Source organism: Gracilinanus agilis, chromosome 1 (genome assembly GCF_016433145.1).
Source record: "Gracilinanus agilis isolate LMUSP501 chromosome 1, AgileGrace, whole genome shotgun sequence".
NCBI classification, from domain to species: Eukaryota; Metazoa; Chordata; class Mammalia; order Didelphimorphia; family Didelphidae; genus Gracilinanus; species Gracilinanus agilis.
The window spans coordinates 421193970-421217274 of record NC_058130.1 but is presented as its reverse complement, the minus strand read 5'-3'; the positions used below and the strand labels follow the sequence as shown (position 1 = coordinate 421217274).

The following is a 23305-nucleotide window of genomic DNA, read 5'->3' as shown; positions in this document are numbered from 1 at the left end:
AAGGACTTTTAAACCTTTTCTATTTTTTTTGGCCATTTTGGTGAAGAATGTGAACTTTCTTAGAATGACATTCTTGGCCACAAAAATAAAACACGTAGATTTCAAAGGAAACTGATTATATAGAAATAAAGATGTATTTTTTCCTATCAAAGTTAATGGAACAAACCCCTGAAATCTTGGGTTAAAAAGGTCTTCTAATATTTTGTGATTATTAGTTCAATTCATGGGTTGCTCCCATGTTATCATTCATTTTTGCTACAGCACCATCTACCCCTTTTTCTGGTCATACATATCTTTAATATTCTTTTATGCCAAGTTATGTAAGGCATGTCTTTAATGCAAGACATTGTTGGCATTATACTTCAGCCTGCTTACACTCACCATACCTCTTTCCATTGTTTTTCAAACCCATCAGCATTTGTGATTCTGCTCAGATTTGTATTTTCTACAACTCTCAGCCATATCGCATCACTGAGACTATTGAAGTTAAATCCCTCCCCCCATTTTTTTGGAGAGGGATAATCTGGAATCTATGATTTCATTTGGTACAGGAACACCTGATGAAGAAACTCTCTACCAATGAACATCAGTAATTGTTCAGCAATTTCTAATCCTAAAAAATTCCGATGGAGGACTAAGAGATTCAAGGACTTGCCAAGGGTTACTCAGTCAATATTTATTAGAGGCAGAACTTGAAGCTAGGTCTCTTTAACTCTGAGGCTGCCTCCATCTCACTGCTTATTCAATTATTTGAGATAGTCAAACTACATGTATTAATGAATGTCTATTCTCTTGTCATAATTGGAAAATGATAATTAGACTGATTTTTTGTAAGTCTTGATCTAGTAAATTTAACAAGTTCTCTCTATATACTAAAAAAGAATTTGAAATCAGGAGTCCTGGGTTCTAATCCCAAGTGCATTGGCAACTAAGAATATGACCTCCGTTTGGTTATCTACATGAAGATAGAGTTAGAAAAACTGATCTCTAAAGATTTTATTCAGCTCTTTTTTTGTGTGATTTGCTGCTTTGGTGTGTATACTTTGTCAGATTTAAGCAAATAATTCCTATATTTACTTTTAATTTTAATACTTCCTAGGGCATCCAAGCAAATTACATGGCCAGGCCTAAGGACAGTAGTTCCAAACTTGGATTTTGCTACCCTCCAAAGTATCTTAGTCTATTTTAGAGGTTCCCATTTAATTATTAAAAATGGTGAAAAAATTAATTTTGTCACTTTATTTAAAAATTCATACATACCACACTTAAAGGGTACCTTTTTTGGGGCAAAGAACAAATTTGCAGAGAATCAGTTTGTTTAAAGATAGTGTTTTTATTTTTTCCCCTTGGACTGAGAATTTCCAATCCAAGATTTGGGGGATCAGTTTCAGTGGGTTTCCTGGCAGCTTTACAGACCTTATTTTAAAACTGATTTTCATAATTAAGGTTTCTAGGCCTAAATTATACCCAAGAACCCCTTAATTTTAGACAAGATATATTATGTGCATCTATGAACTTCTGGCAGTGTATAAAGTAATGTGGTAGGTGGTTTTAGTTGTTAGCTATCATAGCATTTTAGACCTGGAAGGGACCCTAGAGATCATTTAGTCTAATCCCCTAATTTTTACAGATGATGAAATTGAGGCCCTGAGAGGTTAAAGGACCTTTTCAGGGTCACAAAGCTAGTTAGTGGTATAACAAGGACTAGGTCCCTTGACTCTAGTGATTCTTTCCACTATGCTACTGTTGCTAATGAAATGATATATCATAATGAATATAATTAAAAAAGGAGGGAAAGGGAGAATAATTAACCCAGAATTCTCAAGTGTGTAGCCAAGACTGAGAACTGAAGTTGAGTTAGAAAGGGAATTTGCACAATTGAGTAACTTCAGGTAAAATTACATAATCCTCAATATTTAACTGTAAAGTAAAAACAAAAAGTTTTTCTTGAGTTGGTGGCCATTTAAATTCATCACAGCAAATATGCAATGTGTAATGTTCATCCTTCTGAAAAAGATGCTTTTTCTTGACACTTTAGAAATAGAAATAAAATGAGCATATTTAAAAAAACCTGTTTGGACTTGGTATTATCCTAGTAATTTCAGCTCATATTGGCTTTCACCTCTAGTCTATTTCTATATTATTAATTTTTCATGAGTTAGTGTTGACAATAATAATTTCCTGAAAATTATTCATAGAGGCAAGATCTGTATAGGATCCTAGAAGCAACTTAGTCCAACACCATATGCAACCTTTGGACATCTTCTGTGACAGGGAACAGAACAGAGTGAGAGAGAATCCTATGACAAACTATTAGAGTTCTCCTCATCCATTAATAAATATTCTTTGGTTATTACCCTTCATCTGTGAATCAATCTCACTGGATTATTTGTACAGCTCATGTCTCTCTATCTTGTCTACAAGTGTATATCTACAAAGGAAGTGAGATTAGTTTGATATTTATCTTTAGTGAATCTAAGTGCTTATAAATCATCTACTTAATAATCTATTTTAGAATTTTTCTAGGACGTTACCTTAAGCTAATAATTTTGTAGTTTTAAAAAAATCCTCCTTTTGTCTTCTTTTTTTATCAGGACATTTTCTTTTTTATAGGACATTTGTTCATAGGATCATAGATTTAGAGCTCAAAGGGACTTTATAATCCATCAAATACAAGCCACTCATTATATAGTTGAAGAAATGGATGCGCACAAAGGATAAGAGGTTGCCCAGATACAAATACCTGGTATCTTGAGGCAGGATTTGAGCCTGAGTCTGACTTGTAGGTCTGTTCTGCTATTGTTCATCACCATTATAATGCATCTCTTATTCTCATGATTTCTCATATTTCATTAATAGCAATTTAGTGATCACGTCTGTAAGTTCTTTTAGTATCTTGGGATAAAATTAGTTTGAGTTGTTGAATTCCTTTAAAATGATTTACTTCCTCCATTTTTCTCTTCTTTCTCCCTCCCTCCCTCCCTCCCTCTGTCACTTTCTCCCTTCCTTCTTCCCTCCCTCTTTCATTTCCTCCCTTCCTTCCTCCCTCACCCCCTTCCTTCCTTTTTCCTTTCTTCCTTCCAAAGAAGATACAAAGAAACAAAAGATATTGTGATGATAGCATATGATCTGAATGAAGGAATGATGCCATTAATTAAAAGAGAATAGTTAAGAGAAAGAACAGGTTTTAGAGGGGAGATGAGTTTGGACATAAAAGTTAATCCTTTAATATAATCTTTCATAGAAAACTTTCAATAGAATTTTGAGATAAAGGTTGGACTTAGAGATATAATTGTATGCTGAGGATGCTGAGGGAATGAGTATAGATAAATGTTTTGGGGAATTGGAAAGTAACAGAGGAGAAAAGGTCATTGAGAGTTTATTGAGTCAAAGGAAGATTTTTACATTTTTTTAGGAAATCTGAACAGGTTTTGAGGAAAAATTGGAGTCAGCAGGAGCAAAATAGAAGATGCATGAAAAAGAAGGGATGATAGATCCACTCCTTGAAAAAGGTGCAAAAAGATGGAATCTAGGATAAAAATGGGGAACATCAGTCATGGTAGACAAGAAGGATACTTCTAAAATAGGAAGTGGATGAAGTTTTGAAATATGAAAAAGGGGAATTAAGAAAAACACAGGAGAGGGCCTTAGGAAAACAGGAAAGAAGACCATAAGCTGAGACTATAGGGGACTAGAGTTGGTTAGAGTTCTGGATTAATGTGAATGGAAAGGTCTTTTAAAATGTTATATAGGGAATGCAATAGAAGTGAAGACTTGGATTTTCTCTAGCAGCAGTGAAGACCCAGTTGTTAATAATGAATGGCATAAAATTATGGTGAACTTTATTTTATAACTAATGAAGTGCCATTGGACATTTTGAAATTGTAGTGACATGTTGACAGTAAAGTTTTAGGAAGCTTAATGTGTCACGGATGTAAAGAAAGAATGTTGGTGAGTAAAGGAATTGATTGGGACAGGAAGTTAGGAAATGATAAGCAAGAAGACTAGTTAGAAGAGTCCTATAATAGTTTAGGCATACTTTTTTTTTAATTTTCATTTTTTAGAAAAATTTTTTCCATGGTTACATAATTCATGTTCTTGCTCTCTCTGCCTTCACTCCCCCACCCTCAGTAGCCGATGCACATTTCCACTGGTTTCTTCCTGTGTCATCCATCAAGAACTATTTCCTTATTATTGATAATTGTTCTAGGGTGGTCATTAAGAGTCTGCATCCAAATCATGTCTGCATCAACCCATGTGTTCAAGCAGTTGTTTTTCTTCTGTGTTTCCACTCCTGTAGTTCTTCCTCTGAATGTGGGTAGTGTTCTTTTCCATAAATCCCTCAGAATTTTCCTGGGTTATTGCATTGCTGCTAGTACAGAAGTCCATTACATTCAGTTTTACCACAGTGTATCAGTCTCTGTGTATAATGTTCTCCTGGTTCTGCTCCTTTCACTCTACATCAATTCCTGGAGGTCATTCCAATTCACATGGAATTCCTCCAATTTATTATTCCTTTGAGCACAATAGTATTCCATCACCAACTAGCATATACCACAATTTGTTCAGCCATTTCCCAATTGACGGACATACCCTCGTTTTCCAGTTTTTTGCCACCACAAAGAGCACGGCTATAAATATTTATGTACATGTCTTTTTCCTTATGATCTCTTTGGGGTATAAACCCAGCAATGGTATGGCTAGATCAAAGGGCAGTCATTCTTTTAGTGTTGTCTAGAGGATTTTAAATGGTCTTTCTCTGCTGTGATGGAAATATAGAAACGCTGATGATTTATGTACATTTATTTTGTATCCTGCAAGTTTGCTAAAGTTGTTGATTATTTCTACTAGCTTTTTAGTTGATTCTCTAGAATTTTTTTAAGTATACCATCATATCATCTGCAAAGAGTGATAGCTTAATCTCCTCATTGCCTATTTTAATATCTTCAGTTTCTTTTTTTTCTGTAATTGCTACTGCTAGTGTTTCTAGTACAATGTTAAATAATAGAGGTGATAATGGAATGGGCATCCTTGTTTCATGCCTGATCTTATTGGGAAGGCTTCTAATTTATCTCCATTGCATATGATGCTTGTTGATGGTTTTAGATACATACTGTGTATTATTTTTAGGAAAGGTCCTTTTATTCCTATACTTTCCAGCGTTTTCAATAGGAATGGGTGTTGTATTTTGTCAAAGGCTTTTTCAGTATCTATTGAGATAATCATGTGATTTTTGTTTGTTCGCTTGTTGATATGGTCAGTTATGTGGATGGTTTTCCTAATGTTGAACCATCCTTGCATTCCTGGTATAAATCCCACCTGATCATGATGGATAACCCTTTAGATCACTTGCTGGAGTCTTTTTGCTTGTATTCTATTTAAGATTTTTGCATCTATGTTCATTAGGGAGATTGGTCTGTAGTTCTCTTTTTCTGTTTTTGTTCTGCCTGGCTTTGGAATCAGTACCATATTTGTGTCATAAAAGGAATTTGGTAGGACTCCTTCTTTGCTTATTATATCAAATAATTGTATAGTATTGGGATTAGTTGTTCTTTGAATGTTTGATAGAATTCATTTGTGAATCAATCAGGCCCTGGTAATTTTTTCTTAGGGAGTTCTTTGATGGCTTGTTCAATTTTTTTCTGATATTGGATTATTTAAGTATTCTATTTCTTCTGTTATTAATCTAGGAAATTTATATTTTTGTAAGTATTCATCCATATTCACCTAGATTGCTATATTTTTTGCGATATTATTGGGCAAAATACTTTTTGATGATTGCCTTAATTTCCTCTTCATTAGAGGTGAAGTCTCCCATTTCATCTTTGATACTGTTAATCTGTTTTTTCTTTCCTTTTTAAATTAGATTTACTAGTACTTTGTCTATTTTATCTCTTTTTTCAAAATCCCAGCTTCTAGTCTTATTTATTAATTTGATAGTTCTTTTACTTTTGATTTTATTGTTTTTTCCTTTCATTTTTAGTATTTCTAATTTAGTTTTCATCTGGGGACTTTTAATTTGTTCATTTTGTTCATTTTCTAGTTTTTTAAGTTGTACACCCAATTCATTAATCTCTGCCTCCCCCCTAATTTGTTAATATATACACTCAGTGATATAAATTTTCCCCTTGGAACTGCTTTGGCTGCATCCTATAGGTTTTGGTAAGAAGTCTCATCATTGTCATTGCCTTCAATGAAATTATTACTTGTTTTTATGATTTGTTCTTTCACTAATTTATTTTGGAGAATCATATTATTTAATTTCCAATTAGTTTTTGGTTTGCCTCTCCATGTATTTTTACTAATAACTATTTTATTGCCTTATGATCTGATAAGGTTGCATTCATTATTTCTGCTTTTTTGCATTTGTTTGCCATGTTTCTATGCCCTAGTACAAGGTCTATCTTTGTGAATGTTCCATGTGCTGCTGAAAAGAAGGTGTATTCCTTTTTGTCCCTATTTATTTTTCTCTATGTATCTATTAACTCTAATTTTTCTAGGATTTCATTCACCTCTTATCTCTTTCTTATTTATTTTTTGGTTTGATTTATCTATATCTGATAGGGGAAGGTTGAGGTCACCCACCAGTATAGTTTTGCTATCTCTTTCATCCTTGAGCTCCACTAGCTTCTCCTTTAGAAATCTGGATGCTATACCATTTGGTGCATACATATTGAGTACTGATATTTCTTCATTGTTTATACTGCCTTTTATTAGAATGTAATTACCTTCCCTATCTCTTTTAACCAGATCTATATTTACTTTGGCTCCATCAGAAATCATGATTACAATTCCTGCCTTCTTTTTCTCAGTTGAAGCCCAATAGATTTTGCTCCGTCCTTTCATTTTTATTCTATGTATGTCTACCTTTCTCATGTATGTTTCTTGTAGACAACATATGGTAAAATTTTGGTTTCTAATCCACTCTGCTATTTGCTTCTGTTTTATGGGTGAGTTCATCCCATTCACATTCAGAGTTATAATTATCAACTGTGTGTTTCCAGACATTTTGATTCTCTCTCCTTGTCTTGCCCTTTCTTCTTTCACTATTTCCTTCTATACCAGTGTTTTGTTTTTAATTAGTTACCCTAATCCCCTACCTTATTGTACTTCCCTTTCTCCCCTCTCCCTTCTCATTCCCCTGTTATTCTTCTTTAGGGTCTTTTTAAGCTACCCTTCCACCCCCACCCTCTCCCTTCCTAGTGTTGCTTCCCTCTCTACCAGTCCTTTTGTTACCCTTCTACTTCTCTATAGGGTGCAAATCAGTTCTCTGCCCCAATGGATCTGATTGTTCTTCCTTCTTTAAGTTGATTTCAATGCACTTAAGTATTAAATATTTCCTCTCTCCAACCTCTTTGCCCTACCACTCTATTGTTATTCTTCCCTGGTTGCCCCATGCGCTTCTTTATGGAATATAAATTTACTCCATTTTGTTTGTTTTCTCAGTTTTCTTAATATTACCTTCTTTTTTTCCCTCTAGTTTTGTATATATTTATACATACATACACACACGTATATCTTGACATTTCATCCTATACAGTTTGTCACTGTTCCCTCTATGTAAACTTCTAGTTACCCTGTTGATAATAACAATTTTTAATATTTGCCAATATCTTCTTTTCTTCTAGGGAAACAAATTGATTGAACTTATTGGGTCCCTTAAAGAACAGATTCCTCCCCTCCACCCCCCCCCCCCCCGATCTCTTAATTACCTCATGACGATTCTCTTGAGTTCTGTGTTTGGGCAGCAAACTCTCTGTTTAAGTCTGGTTTTTTCTTTATGAATGCTTGGAAGTCCTCAATTTTATTGAATGACCATACTTTCCCCTGCAAAAATATAGTCATTTTTGCTGGATAGTTGATTCTTGGTTGTAGACCCAGTTCTCTTGCTTTCTGAAATATTATGTTACATGCTTTCTGGTTCTTCAATGTAGATGCAGCCAGATCCTGTGTTATCCTAACTGTGGTTCCCTGGTATCTGAACGACTTCTTTTTAATAGCTTGTAATAGTTTTTCCTTCATCTGGTAGTTTTTGAATTAGGCTATAATATTCCTGGAAGTTGTCAGTTGTGGATTAAATGTAGGAGGTGATCTGTAGATTCTTTCAGTTTCCACAGTTTCCACATAAAATTTCTTGAAACTCGCTTCCTCTTTGATTTCCCTGATGTCATACCACACTTGATTTCTTTCTACCTGCCTGTTCCTTCTTTGTCTCCTTCTCTGATTGGTAGAAGACTAATTCATTCTTTTATAGTGATATATGGTTTCCAAAGTGGTTTTCACAATTCAGTGAAATAGGTCCCTGATATACTAATGAAGAATCTTAACTTTTAAGAGGTTCTGTTAACTCTTTTACTTTAGACTAATTTTGGTTGAAGATTCTCCTCTTATATATCCTTCTAGTGTAGATTTTAACTGATAGGTTAACTTTGGTTGGAGAGTCAAAGATGCTCAATTCAAAAGTCTAGCTCCAGCCACCTATTTATTAACTCTTTCACCCTAGGTGAACAATTTAAACTTTTAAATCCTGATTTCCCTTCTTTAAAGTGTTGAGTAATAATAAAGATTTACTTCAGAACTATCTTATTAGAAGAATACTTTACAAAACAAATGCTTCAATGGATTGGTGGTTATCCTGAAAAAGTGCAGGTGACAGCCAACTCATACTTTCTAATTGTGTGTATGATTTTGATTCTATGTCTTTCTGTAAATTCTCCATAGAGGATCTACTCAACCTGGTAGAGATCTTTTTCTAGGTCTTTTAACTTCAATGTGTATAAAGATCTACAAGTAGTAATCATTTGTTATTATTCACTCTTGGTATACCTCCTTTTTTTGATTATACATTTTTTGAATGAGAACTTTCACAGGTGTGAGAATACATTGAAGGGAATATCCACATGAATAGAGATCATAGAGATATTGAAGAGTTGAAATCTTTCATGTAGCTATTTGCCAATCTTGTTTTGACCTTGCCTCCTTTTATAAGTTTGGGCATACCATCCCCCATTCTTCTCTTATAAGAATTAGCCACAATACCTTCTTCAATTCCACCAGTAATCAGTAGTCTTCTCCCCTATTAAATCTCTTGGTTTACTCTGTTTTATTTCTCTCATGTACTTCACCATTTTCTAACTTTTATGCTCTTTTTCTCTCCTTCCTACCTCATCTTTCCCCTCTATATAGTTTGCTAGATAGAGGTGTGTGCGTGCGTGCATGTGTGCATGTGTGTGTGCTTATTTGTATGTAGTTCATTTCATATTGTGAGCTCCCAGGTCTGTATCATTTTTCATTTTTATATGCCTAGCACCTAGGACAGTGCTTTGTGTGTAGTGTAGGTACTTAATAACAAACTGATGAATCAAATGGAATAAGAAAGTTATTATATTTTCTACAGAAAAGAGAAAGCAAATTATTTTCAGTTATTCACTTGAAGAGTCATTGTTGGAGAGTCATCCTGAAACTACAAGGTCCTGGGTTCAAGCCCTACTTTTAAAACATACTGACTATGTGATCTCTTGGAGCTCCAGGTCACTCTAAAATTAAAACTGCAGAACAATATTTGCTGTTGCTTATGATGAAAAATGCCTTCTGTCTCCAGAGAAAGAACTGATGGGCTCTGAATACAAATGGAAACATGCTGTTTCTAAATTTTTTTCTTCATTTTTTGTTTGAGTTTTCTTCCACAAAAAGACTAATATGAAAAATGTTTTACATGATTGCTTATGTAAAATCTATAATTGGATTGCTTACTGCCTCAAAAGGGTGGGAAGAGAAGGGAGGGAGAGAATATGGGACTCAAAATAAAAAAAACACCATTAATATTAAAATTGTTTATGCATGTAATTGGAGGAAAAATAAAGTGTCAAAAATAAATAACATCAACTGTTGTCAATCTGCATTGGTCTAGAGAATTTCCTTACTTGGAGTTTTATGTAACAAGGAAATCACATGTCTACACCAAAAAAAAGTCACCTGAAAGTATATAAGCTCCTTCAGTATCTGTGTCTGTCTCAGAAAAATGTTATAAAACTTTCCCCATAAGTTAACAGTGAGCTCTGCAGAGAGGCAGCTTAACCTGACTCACTTTAAGGGTAAATATTATCAGTCTTTGTTTTAAGTGGGAATGATAGGAAAATTTCATGATATCTTTGGGCTGATATTATGGTATGAACTGAGTATCTAGTAGAGTGTGCTTGAAGAGGACTCTTCTGTTAAGACACCTGCATTTAAGGAGATATTCTTAAACACTAAAGATAAATTTGTTTTTGCTGTTCCACAGAGCAAAAGTCTATTTTCTAACTGGTTTCACCCTCCTTTTCTTCAGTACCTTGCTTCCTCTTCTAGAAATTCTTTTAGGAACGAAGTGGAAATTATGCAATTTCTACTAAAAATAAACATCCAAACCCAGAATTTTTTGGGGGGTAGTTATATCTTCTGGTGTCCAAGATTTATCTTTGGTCAGCTTACTCTTAATTTTTGTGGTTTGCTCTGGATTTCAGTAAGTCAGTGAGAATTCTGCACTTTTTGGGAACAAACTGACAAGAGACCCTGGGTAGGAGTACCTGAAAGCTCAGCATGAGAAAAGACTCTTAGACTTTGTTTATTCTTGATAAGAAAGGAATCAAAAAGTAACCAATGATACAAAGTAGAAGGCTACTCTTGATTCTTCCTATTTTGAGCCTCAAAATCTTTCTCTGTGCAAGCTGCATTTTCTTGCATTGATTACAGAAGCTAAAAAAAACCATTAATTTCTAATTGCATTGACATGTATTCCCTTTTAAATTTTATTTTGTAGAAATGTAAAAATAGCTGTGGACATGATTTGTTTTGGAACAGACACAGTTCAGAGATTTTACATTTTGGAAACAGAATTCTAAAATTTCCCAAAATGGTAAATCTATGAGTGCATGCAAGCCTTGAAGATGAAATAATTTTTCAGAGTTTGGCAATCAGATATACATGTCAATCTTGATTAACTATTTCTTTTGATATTCCACTCATAAATCATATCTAATGTAGTTTTGTGGGTTAAATTTAGCATCTGAATATACCGTATCTTAAAGGTGCCCTGACTTTTTTAAAAAAAAAAAGAATTTGAGAAAGAATATTAGGCTTAAATTTTCCTTGAATTCTCAGGATTTGGTCATTTTAAAGGGAAAAAAGAAGTTAAAAAGAAAAATGAAACAACTTGCCACCTGTAATTGTTGTATAGCCATCAGACATATTATTATTATTTTAAAAAAGCATTCACTGAATCTGAGCTCCTGTGAGATGGAATATTCTTAATACAACTGGGTGGAACAGTGTTTAAAGTCCTAGGACTAGAGACTGGAAGATCTAAGTTCAAATATGAACTCAGACACATACTAGGGCAAATCACTTAACCTCTATTTGCCTCAATTTTCTCATTTATAAAATGGGGATAAAAAAGATACTTACCTCCTAGGATTGTTGTGGGGATTAAATGAGATAATAATTGTAAAGAGCTTAACATGGTGCCCTGGCACTTAGTAGCTGCTATATAAATGTTACTTATTGTTATAAATAAAAGAATTAGTTTTGTGTTTGAGAGTATCATTGTACATTGGCAGGAACAAACTCTGAGATTTTCTCTGATGCTCATAGTGTGTTTTCACTTTCTTTAGGAGGGGCAAGAAACATAGCATAATCCTAAGGACCCAACTCTCAGTGAGAGTCCACGCCTGCATAGGTAAGTAGCAAACTTCATGCTCTTTTGCAAAGGCAGGAAAATTTGCTTCTATAATGGCCATTGTAATATACTGTTGGAAACCAGCATTTCTGAGAGTGAAATAAAATGTATTTCTGTCACTTCTAAATGACTATTTTCACTAAGCTAATTGTAACTTTGGTCTTTTATTGTTACAAACGTACAGAGAGGATGTTAAAGGCTCATTTTAGCAATGACATTTTTATCTGCTTAGCTAATGTAGCTTAGGTTAAAACAGACACCGAAGTTACTAAAGCTGCTTTTGGGGAACAGAGTAAGGAAGATACTCATTTATATTGACATATGCTTTGCTGGTGGAGCTGACTCTAGATCCAAAGGGTCTAGCTACAATGGAGGGAATGAGCTTCTTTAAGTCATAGTCATAGTGAGCAAAAAGTGCCATTATGCAAATCATTTAATCTTCATTGTCTAGCCCTTACCACTCTTCTGCCTTGGAACCAATACACAGGATTGATTCCAATACGGAAGGTAAGGGGTTTTATTAAAAAAAAGTGCCATTATGCATTTCCTTCTGGGTACAAAATATCTCCTTTATGAGACATTAAGCCCCTTGACCTTTCTGAGTTTTTTAAAGTGATCTCTTTGCCCTTTGCTTTTAAAGCTGATAGAAGGATAGAAGCAAAGATGGTTATGGCTCCTAAGTTGTGAATGGTAATAAATGGGAATTCTAAATTACAAAATGAATACTACAGCCAGTAGGCAGATTAGAATGTCTTTGAGCGAGCTGTCAACCAGATGCATTTATTCACAACTTAGAAAAGGTCTGACCATTTACTTACTCAGTGATTTAAGAGCATGAACCACCCAGGCCACCAAGTATATGTAAGCGCACCATTCATTCACTATTATATGCTTGTCTACCAAGCAGGCTGTTAGGGTAGAACTTATTATACTCTTAGAAATAGTGATGTCATGCTGACACAGCCTTGAGTCACCTACCTATACAACTATGACCTTATTTATCCTTGGTTTTAGAGATCATTTTATGGTATCTTAAAGGTAAGAGAAGAGAATGGTAGCAATTACAGTTCATGGGGTACCCAAAGGCTTTTCATTCCTAAATGATGGAGCTTTTATGCATTGTAGGGAGAACTAGCTCTTGTTCTTAATTTCTTGAATGAGAATTTAGAGGGAGCATCCTCTGTGTCCTCCCATTTCAGAGTTTTGTGCTCAAATTTAGACTAGGGTAGCTAAATAATTGGCTCTTTACTTCATTTCATCTATGCAATTTTGCTGTTTTGCTACATGAAGGATATTCTTTTAACCTTTAGTTGTATTTGCTGGTTCAGTGAGGGCTATTCCATATAACTAATATGGTCTCATGGGCTCCTTATGGGCTGGAGGTCTAATAATATACTTCATTAGTCAATAAAAGTTCTTCTTGTGGGGAGGGCAGGGGTGCAAGGCTCTACTGGACATTATTCCTAAGGGATTATTTTTTCTTCTGAGCTGTTTCTTTCTACTCATCTTCTAGATTTCACTTCTTTTGGGTATTGTATGGCCTATCATTGCCTCCATGTATAATGGTCAAAGTTGAAGGGAAGAGCAATGGTCATTTAGCTCTCTGTGCATGTATCTGTGCATGTGTATGGGTATACATGTGTATGTGTGTGGCTATGTGCCTGTGTGTGTGGCCAAGGGGTGGAGCAGGTTGAGACTATAAAGGAGTTGAGCTAAAAAATGATTTAGGGAGAAGCCAGGTAGCTCAGTGGATAGAGAGCTAGGCTTGGAGATGGAAAGTCCTGAGTTCAAATCAGACCTCAGGCACTTCCTAACTATGTGATCCTGGGCAAGCTACTTAACCCCTATTGCTGAGCCCTTACTGCACTTTTGCCTTAGAACCAAGGCACAGTATTAATTCCAAGATGGAAGGTAAATTTTTTTTGAAAAAAAAAAAGAATGATTTAGGCATAAAGGATGTTCATTTTATTTTTCATTTGGTCTGTGGGTTATATGTAAACCTGTTTAGTAAAGCTGAAAATTTATATAAAACAGTAGTCTTTATTTGCTTTATGTATACACAAATAGGAAAGATATCTGAAAGGAACACTGAATAAATAAATTTTTACTGTTATTATGTTGTTAAAAGATATATTCTCTCAAAAATATCTAAATTTCTCTCATTTTATGTTTTTTTTGGAGAGGTCCCTTTTTGTTTTTGTTTTGTGTGTTCATTTGGGAATATTAAATGACTGGGGAAATTATTTTTAAAAGAAGAAAGGGTTTGGTTTCACTGGGCAACATAATTTGTTATAGAACCTTTGATATGATACCATAAACCTTAGTGGCCTCCAGATAGATGAGGAGAATGGGAAGAAGTTGGCTCAGAAACCAAATTCAGGATCATAGTTCTCTCCCTTCCTGAATGGACATAGCACTTAATGTTTCTATCATAAACTGACACACTTGATTATGCTTAAGTTAGCAATGTAGAAAATACTGTTTTGCATTTTCTCTAAATATTTCATGAATATTAGCTTGGGCATCTCAAGGAAACTGTGAGCCCTTCTGTGGCCAAGGACTGTGTCCTGTGTTTTCTTCCTTCCTGATCCCTTCGTGAATAATCCTTGGAGGAGTCAATAAATTTCCAGAATTATAGGATCATAGAACTTGCACTCGAAGGGATCATAGAGATCATCTAATCTACCTCCTTCATTTTAAAGATGAGGAAATGAGGTCCTGAGAGATTAAGCCACTTCTCCAAGGTCACAAATAAAAATGCCAGTACCAGTTTTCAAACTCAGGACCTCCAAACTCAACACCTTTTTTATTTTAAAGTGATTCCTTTTTTATATAACTGAAATTCTTGTTGAAATGTGATTAATTACCATCATAAGTCTGTGCCATGAATATAATAGGTTTCTCCAAAATGATAATAGAATTACTCATACCTGTGTCCACATCTTCTCTGTGTCACTCACTGCCAGCATGAGTCTGGGAAAATCACTTAATCTCTCCGTAAAATGAAAGAGGTAGACTAGATGGCTTCTAAGTAATGACCTTTCCAGCTCTAAAATCTATGATCCTTTGACTTCAGCCCTAATAATAACAAATAATAATAATATTTATATGGCACTTTCAGGTTTGCATGGTGCTACATCATCTTAATTGAACTATATTATCCTGAAAATAAGTGATGCAGATAGTTTAGTCTTCATAACAGGTGAACAAACTAATTCTAGGAAATGACTTGTCAAAGTCATCCAGCTAGTACAAATTTAAGACATGATTTGAACTTGGATCTTCCTAATGCTGGACTCAGCAAACAATTGAATAGAGCATACCAACCAAGCCTTTTAATATAATTTTAGAACCTCTTGAAGTGTTATATATATTTTAAGTATAAATTAACTTAAACACACAGATTTGCACCCATTTATTTTACTGAAAGACTTCTTTCATCTGCATTTGATATTGCTGCCATTTCCTTTTAATTTCATGCCCTAGAATATAATATAATTTATAGAATGTTAAGAAATTATCCCTTGAAAAACTGTAATATGCAAGAAACCTATGCATTTAGTGTGGTGTGCTTTTTTTTCTTTAAAAAGGCAAATGAGAATTTCTAAGTTATTTGTTGTCATGTTTTAGAAGGCAGAAATTGGAACAATGTGAACTAATAAAGAGAAAAATTCACTATTTTGGGGTTCTTACTGAAAAATTTTGATTTTCAATGAAGAAGAAAAGTTGACTGAGTTTTTATTGAGCATAAAGAAAACTAACCCAGTTGCAATTGGAGGCTTTGCTAAAATAGCCAGTATCATATTTATTTGTCACCAAGCTTACATTTCAACCAGATGATTTAGTTTAGAACTTTATAGAATTAAAAAAAATAGTCAACAAAGTAAAGTCTTTTTTTCTTTTTCAGTTTTTTTAAATAAAGCATAGCAGTGTTTAGGATCCCACACTAAATATTGGTAAGTTGGAGATCACATGCCTTTGAAATTCTAAAGTGTTAACCTTGGAACAACATGTGAAGTATTGGGAAATACGGGCTTCTCTTTTGTGAGAGCGGGTTAGAATATCTCTGCCTCTCAATTAGCAATTGCACTTACTATACCAGAAATAAAGAAATAAGAAAATCTCTGAATTATTCTTTTGAAATTAGTTTAATCTTAAAAAAACCCCAGTAATTTATTGTGGGTTAGACACTGTGGTTGAAAAGATGAAAATCAATCTCATGCCTGACTTTAAGAATCTTATAGGTTACAAATAAGTCTGATATAAGGTAAATTGTAATCTTTCCTGGCTGTGTGATCCTGAACAAGTCACCTAATCCTATTTGCCTTAGTTTCCTTGTTCTATAAAATGAGCTGGAATAGGAAATGACAAATCACTCCAGCATCTCTGTCAAGAAAACTAAATGGAGTCACTAAGAGTTGGAAATGACTGAACAGCAACAACAAAGAATGTAAAAAAAGGCAAAGGAGAGCTTCAGAGTGCTATGAGATATTTTGAGGAGGGAGTGATCACTTTGAACTGGGTATATGAGGGAAAGCTTCATAGAGGTTGTGATGCCTGAGCTAGACTTTAAAGGAAGAGATGGATTTCAGCAGATAGAAATGTGGAGAGAGTAGTGCCTTCTAGACATGGAGGATAGCCTTCAAGAATAAATGCAAAGAACCAAGAGAAGAAAAGGCAAGATCTGGAAATAATTAGGAGATCACTTGAGCTAGAATATACATTACGTGAAGAGTAATGGGAAATGAATCTGAAAGGAAAGTGTGCAACCAGAATCTAGAGGCTAGGTTTAGGAGTTTGTGTTTTCATCTGTAGGTAGTGGGAAGCCTTTATGAGTAGGGGAATGACATGGTCAAACCTGAACATTAAGAACCTGTGTGAAGAATGAGTTGGAAAAGGGAGAAACGGGAGGCACTGAGGCCAGTTAGAAAGTTCTTTGCAGGGGAGAGATAATAAGAACTTGAATTCATGTGGTCACGGTTGGTGTAATTAGAGCATGAACAGAGAAGAGGGGAAAAATACGACTCATATTATAGAGGCAGTCAGTAGGATTTCAAATGATGATTAAGTGTGTAGAAAAGAGCAGAAAGAAAGATTTTGAGTCCAAAATGATTGGGAGGATAGAGGTCATCATCAGAAGAAGTGGAAGCCAGGATGGGTTACCTGAGGTCTCCCTTCTACTGTACAAGACCATGTCATCCCTAGACCTCCATTCCTTTAAGACCCCATTTGGATTATACAGGCTTTTAAATCCATATTTTTTTAAATTGTAGATCAACAGCCCAGGTTCTTTTTTTAATAGCAACTTGAAAATTTGTACAAGGATTTTTCCTCATGTCCCCAACTTCAACCTGGCACTTTTGCTTCCTTCTGTGATTACTTTCCATTTGCACTGTATATATCTTGTATGTTCATCAATTTGCATGATGTTTCCTCCATTAGAATATGTACATAATGAGAACAGGGATCTTCTTGTCTTTCTTTGTATCACTGGCACTTAGTATAGTGCCTGGCACATAGAATGTGGTTAATAAATGCATATTGACTGACAGAGAAGAAAATAACCTAAAAAAGTTTTGTAAAAAGAAATTAAAGGAAGATTTTAAGGTTCCTATGTCCTTGTAGGGATGTGTGCAATTTACACAACTGACTTTTATAAAAATTCTGTTTTTTTTTGATATCTCTGCTAATTAGATTAATATTGTTTCTGTTGAGAAAATCTTATCATTTTCCCATTTATTCAGGCTTATAATTTGAGGGTCATGTTTGACTCTTTCCTCTTCTTAAAACCTATTTCATATTTAGTCAGTTGCTAATTTTTAAATGATCCTCCTCCATAACATTTGTCTCATCCATCTTCTCTCTAGTCACATGAACTTTATTCTAAATCAGAGCCTCACTGCCTCTTGTTTAGACTATTATTTTGTTGTTGGTTATTTGTTTCAGGTGTGTTGGTTTTCTTGGCAGAGATACTGGAATAGTTCACCATTTCCTTCTCTAGCTCATTTTACAGGCAAGGAAACAGGCCTAAAACAAGGTTAAATGACTTTCCCAAGGTCACATAGCTGGTAAGTATCTGAGGCCAGATTTGAACTCAGAAAGATGAGTCTTCCTGACTCCTAGCTGTCCTTAAACTATTATAGTAACTTTTTAATTGGCTTCTCTGCTTCCAGTCTTATCTTCTCTCTAATCAACCCTTCAAGTGATCTGAACTTGCCAGATCCTTTTCTCAAAAAAATCTTCATTAATTCTATTGTTTCTAGAGCAAAATATGAAATCCTCAACCTGGCATTTAAAACTCTCTACAGTCTAGCTCCCACCTATTTATCGAGTCTTATTTCAATTACTCTCCTTCCCATATTGTTCGTTCCATTCAATTTGGCCTACTAACTGTTCTTTTCCCATGATATTTTTTTCATCTTTTATCATGATGCCTTTTCCCAAGTGGTCCCTATAGCCCACAATGCTTTCCCTTCTCATAGAAATCCTTTTTTTTTTCAAAGTACAGCTCAGGGAAACACTTTGTATATGAAACCTTCCTAACAGAACTCCCCTTCCACACACCCCTTGTTTCCTTTAAAAAATTCTTTCTGCTTATTTATCCACGTGCATGTTCTCCCTGCCCCAGAAGAATATCATCTCTTTGAAAGCAGGGATTGTCTTGATTTTTTCCTTGTATCCCCTGCACTAGCATGCAATGTCTTGCACACAGTAGGTACTAATAAATTTTGTTGAATTTAATTGAGTCAAGAAAACCAATTCCTTCCATGAAAGAACTAAATAGAGCAAAACGGCCCATTGTCTAGCATGCACATCGCCACTTCCAAGTGTCTGGAACTATGGGGAACCAAGAAGCAAACAAATAGCAGAACAAAGTGGTAGTGGAAAAAAACCATAATCTGCCCTAAATAGTTTTCTTCAACATTATTCTAAAAGGTCACACTATCATATTACTTTATGAAACTAAAGACAGGGATGAAGAGAGAAACTTGGAGTTGAGCAGGAGGATGAAACAGTCACTGAGATTGCATCAAGAGGATATTTCAAATGCTGCTAACGTCCATGGGAACTCAGAGAGATAGTGAAAAGAATACTATCATTGACATCAGGAAGACAACTTAGGAGAAGGCTGAATCTCAGACTTTGATTTGATAATTAATTGCGGACAAAGGCCATGTTACATTGCCTAGGTCATGCAGCTGCACATTCTGTTCTTTGCTTTTGTAAGAAAGATGAAAATAACAAAGATTCAAGTAGATAATGGGCATTTGTTTAATGAAAACAAGTTTCAGAATGTATCCTGGTATCAGTACTTAATCTGTCTAGTGTTCAAACTCATCAGCATTTAAAGCATATTACAAAAGCTAATCATAAAAAGTGAATGAGTCATTTAGAAAATATTAAATTATGCTAACTGTACTGAAGACTATGTTAATAATAAAAATTGAGCATGGTCCAAAGAACAAGAGTGATACATACATGGTAGTTATATGTAAGCTAAAGCGTATTCCTAATGGTGACATGCTGAAATGTGGTATAAAAAAATCTTAGACTTAAACATAAAAAGATAGAATGAAGTAGAATATTTTAGTTATCTCAGCTGTGGAGTAGAGAAGGATTTTTAAAAATAAGATGGATGTACTTGATGACATTAAACTGTTTCTATACAAAAATATATGGTTAAAAGAAAAATAAATTGGGGAAATATTTATGGTATATATTATATAAAATTATTATATTATATACATTAGATAAAAACTTTACCTCTAGAATATGTGAGGAATCATTAAAAATTTATAAGGGAAAATCATTTAAGGACATGTGGCCAAGTGATATAGACAGTTTTCAAAAGAAGAAACACAAATCGTTAACAATCCCTTAAAAAGTTTAACCTATGATCTATGTTTTATAAATTCAAAAACCTATGAGATGCCATCTTATATTCATCAAACTGACAAAAATAATTAAAAGTAGTAAAACTCAGTACTGGCAGAGTTATCGAGAATTAGGTACATTCAGTTTCGGCGGAATACTTTTTTTTGGAGAATAGTCTTGCGGCATCTAGTAAAAGTTAAAAAAATGTTTTTACCCAGTAATTTCACTGTTAAGACAGTTCCCTGAAAGCGTTATAAAACAAAAGAAAACAAGTTGTCTGTTAAAAGATTTTCATAGCAACATATCTGTAACTGTGAAACAATGACCTAGCAGTCACCTAAATGTCTAACAGTATTGCTAAACTTGTGGTTGACAAAATACTTAATTAAATTACAGTACATTTTACATAATGAAATATTACAATGTGATTAAAATGGACAAATATGAGGAATATAATGAAATATGGTAAGACCTCTACGCAATATACTGAGGGGAAAATCAGAAGCAGGGTAGAATAAATATAGAGGAAATATTAATGAGAATAGTAGATACATAATTCTAATTGATATGGTAACTGAAAAGGTGGCATTTTTAATAATTATGAAATGTGAGTAGTTAGAAAACAAGAATTAAATTTGTAAAAAGTTATTTATAAAAATAAAGTCTGTTTTCTAGGAGGTTTATGATTTGGGAGAGAAGTAAACTAGTTATGTGGTAAGAATGAAGAATAACAAGAGAAATAGTCCAAGAGATCATGCTTTACTGGTTGAGGCTCATAGAATGTAAGACCTAAAGAAAAGTCTCCAATGTGTCAAGTTGATAGATTGTCATTTCACTTTCCAGCCAGACTAGTCCACTTGTTAATTGAAAAAAGTTTTCCATCATCTGCCTCTCTTTGCTTTTATATTTCTTCCATGACTTATTCCCTTGTGCTTGGAGTGCATTGTTTACTTTGGCTTCTTAGAATTCCTCCTTTCCTTTACAGTTCACTTTTTTTGCCTCCTAAAGAGATATCTATGACAAGAAGCTCTTCCCTAGCTTCCATAATTGTCAACACTCTCTTCCTCTTCCTTCATTTATTCTGCAAATTCTTCTCTTATTACATACCCAATAGGAGTAGTAGGATAGAGGCTCCTTAAGGTCAGGGACTGTTTTTCTCTGTCTTTTCTATCCCTGGTGCTCAGCACAGCGCCTCGTACTTGTTAGGTACTTAACAAATGGTTGTTGGATTGAATTGTCTCACCTACTCCAACTCCTTTTACAGATGAGAAAATGAAGTCAAGAGAGATTGAGTGATTTGTACAAGGAATGTAGGAACTTGCATATAGGTTCTTTGACACCACACCTGGTATACTCTCTGGCTGTTAAAGAACACTACTGATAGCAGTCAAAGACAGAGAAGTAGGGTATACTTTTTAGGGGTATTCCCAGAATCTTGCAAGGCTAAGAGAAGGATGGTTTAATGAGCACTGTATCACTAAGTAAACAAATGCCACCTGTCATGAAAAGTAAATATTGTCCTAGGGGAATATATTTTTCTGGTTAGTTTAGAGACTATAACTATAGTTGACTATAGGGTGCCTGGTCTGTCAAGAAAATGGGAAAATTTCTGTTTCATAGTAAGGGAGATGAGTTTAAGGATATTCTTCCTCCTTGAGGACTTAGGTGAGGTCACTTAAGGTGTTGAACAGTATGGGTCAGATACAGGTGAAAAGCAGACTGCTCAGAGGCAACAGAATGCCATGGCAAGATTGTGAGAGCACTGATCTTATAGTCATAGCACCCAACTTCCAATTTTAGTTTCAATAATTATTAACATCAGTGATATCCTGGGTAATTTGCTTACATTTTCTCACCTTTAGCATTTTTTATCTGTAAACTATGAATTACATGTAATATGTGTTATTTACCTCACAGGGTCCTTAGGAGGAAGAGAAACTCTAGAAGGTTAAATAAATCTAAATGATTATTATCCATTACCTTTTAGTTCTTCCTTGTACCTAAAAGAACCATAGAAATCTCTCTCATCTTCCTGTGTATACTAATTTGTATTAATTTGTAACAATGAACTAAATGTTCTCATAAAAATTATTATAAATTAGTTGCTCTCAGGTTAATAAAAAGATTGTTAAGAAAATATATATTAGCTGTTTCTCCTTTGTGTACCCCTGCTGCTGGATAGCCCTTTACTCTCTGGGTTGTGTTTTTGGAAAGGTTTCTGGGGTTGATAAGGAGGAAAGAGGTAGAGCTCTGTCCCTTTTCTCCTTTGTAAAATGAACAGAGCCACCAACACCCTCCTCCTTTTCCCTCACATTTGCTTTGTAGCCTTTGAGGATAGGGCCTGGCGATACATTAGAAATCTCCCTAGCCTATCTCCAGTTACTTCAAAGCTTGAAGTCTTCTTTCAAAGAGCTCGGTCTCCACAGTTCACCATTACCCTGAGGCTACTGAATGCAGCTTTGGCAGAAGAGCCAAGTTATTAGACTTCAAATGTACTATAGCTGGAAGAGCAATGGATGCTGAATGTCACAGAAATTAAGAATCTTAGGGCCGGAAGAGTGCTCGAAGGCCATCCACATGAATAGGAATCCCTTATGTAATATACCTGACTAGTGGTCATCCAGTGTGAAAGCCTTCCATGAAGAAGGGATGCCCATTACTTCTCATAACAGCCCATTCCACTTTGGGACAGACCCAACTGTCAGGAAGTTTTTGCTTCATCAAGTCTGAACTTGTATCTTTATAACTTCTACCCATTGTTCTTAATTCTCTCTTCTAAGCATAACAGGGGAAAAGAAGATCATTGAGAGCCATTATAAAATATAGGTAGATAGATAGATAGATAGATAGATAGATAGATGTGTAAAATAAAGAACAAGCCATGCCACACTGACTTCATTTCCTTTTACTAAGGATTGATAAAAAGGTCATTAAGGGTTATTTATATTGATGGGCAAGGAAAAGACCTTAGGTAGTACATATGGACTTTAGCAAAGCATTTGCCAATGTCTTTCATGGCATCCTTGTGGACAGAAAGGAGACATGTCGGCTGAAAGGTAGGACATTTAGTCAGATTTAGAACTTATTCAATGACTGAATCTGAAGAGCAATGATTAATGAATTGATGTTAGTTAAGGAGAGGTTTCTAATTAATTTTCAAAGATCTGTCTGTAGCAATGCCTCTTTTAACACTTTTATCAATGACTTGGATGCAAGTGCTATTAATAAGCTTTTCAAGAGGAGGCACAGAGGTTGAAGAAACAGCCAGCAACCTGGACACAACCTAGAATTGAGGATTTAATTTAAACTAAAAATTAATAAATGAAAAATTAAATTAAAAAGTTTAATTAAGTTAAAGTAGCTAAACAACTAAATTGGTTTCTGATGAGGATGTCTCTACCCCAATGTAAACATAGGTCTTATATATATATATATCTATCCCCCATCTCCCTTGCCCAGCCTTTCTCTCCTTCCTATCTCTTCTCATTATTCTCTCTCTTTTCTCTGTCTATCTATTATCTATCTTCTCATAGTCTAGAATCTCTAGATTAGAGGTACCCTGGAGGATATCTAGTATAGCCCTCTATAATATTCCCTATAGGTGATTATCCACTTGCTTGAATACCTGCAGTTACTACTTCTTGGCTTTATTTCCTACTCTCTATAAAGTAACTTGATAATGATTGTTGAACAATGCATTTTGGGTATTTCTTGATG

The 23305-nt window shown here is 34.7% G+C and overlaps 1 protein-coding gene across 3 annotated transcripts in view; it reads left to right on the top strand.

Annotated features, from left to right (window-relative positions):
- FHOD3 (formin homology 2 domain containing 3) overlaps window positions 1–23305 on the top strand; it is a 703058-nt gene that overhangs the window by 141937 nt on the left and 537816 nt on the right. For all 3 annotated transcript variants that reach the window (XM_044664978.1, XM_044664968.1, XM_044664960.1), the window contains exon 3: window positions 11649–11713. In XM_044664978.1, the coding sequence (XP_044520913.1) occupies window positions 11649–11713 (65 nt within the window). The remainder of the gene's footprint in view (window positions 1–11648; window positions 11714–23305) is intronic.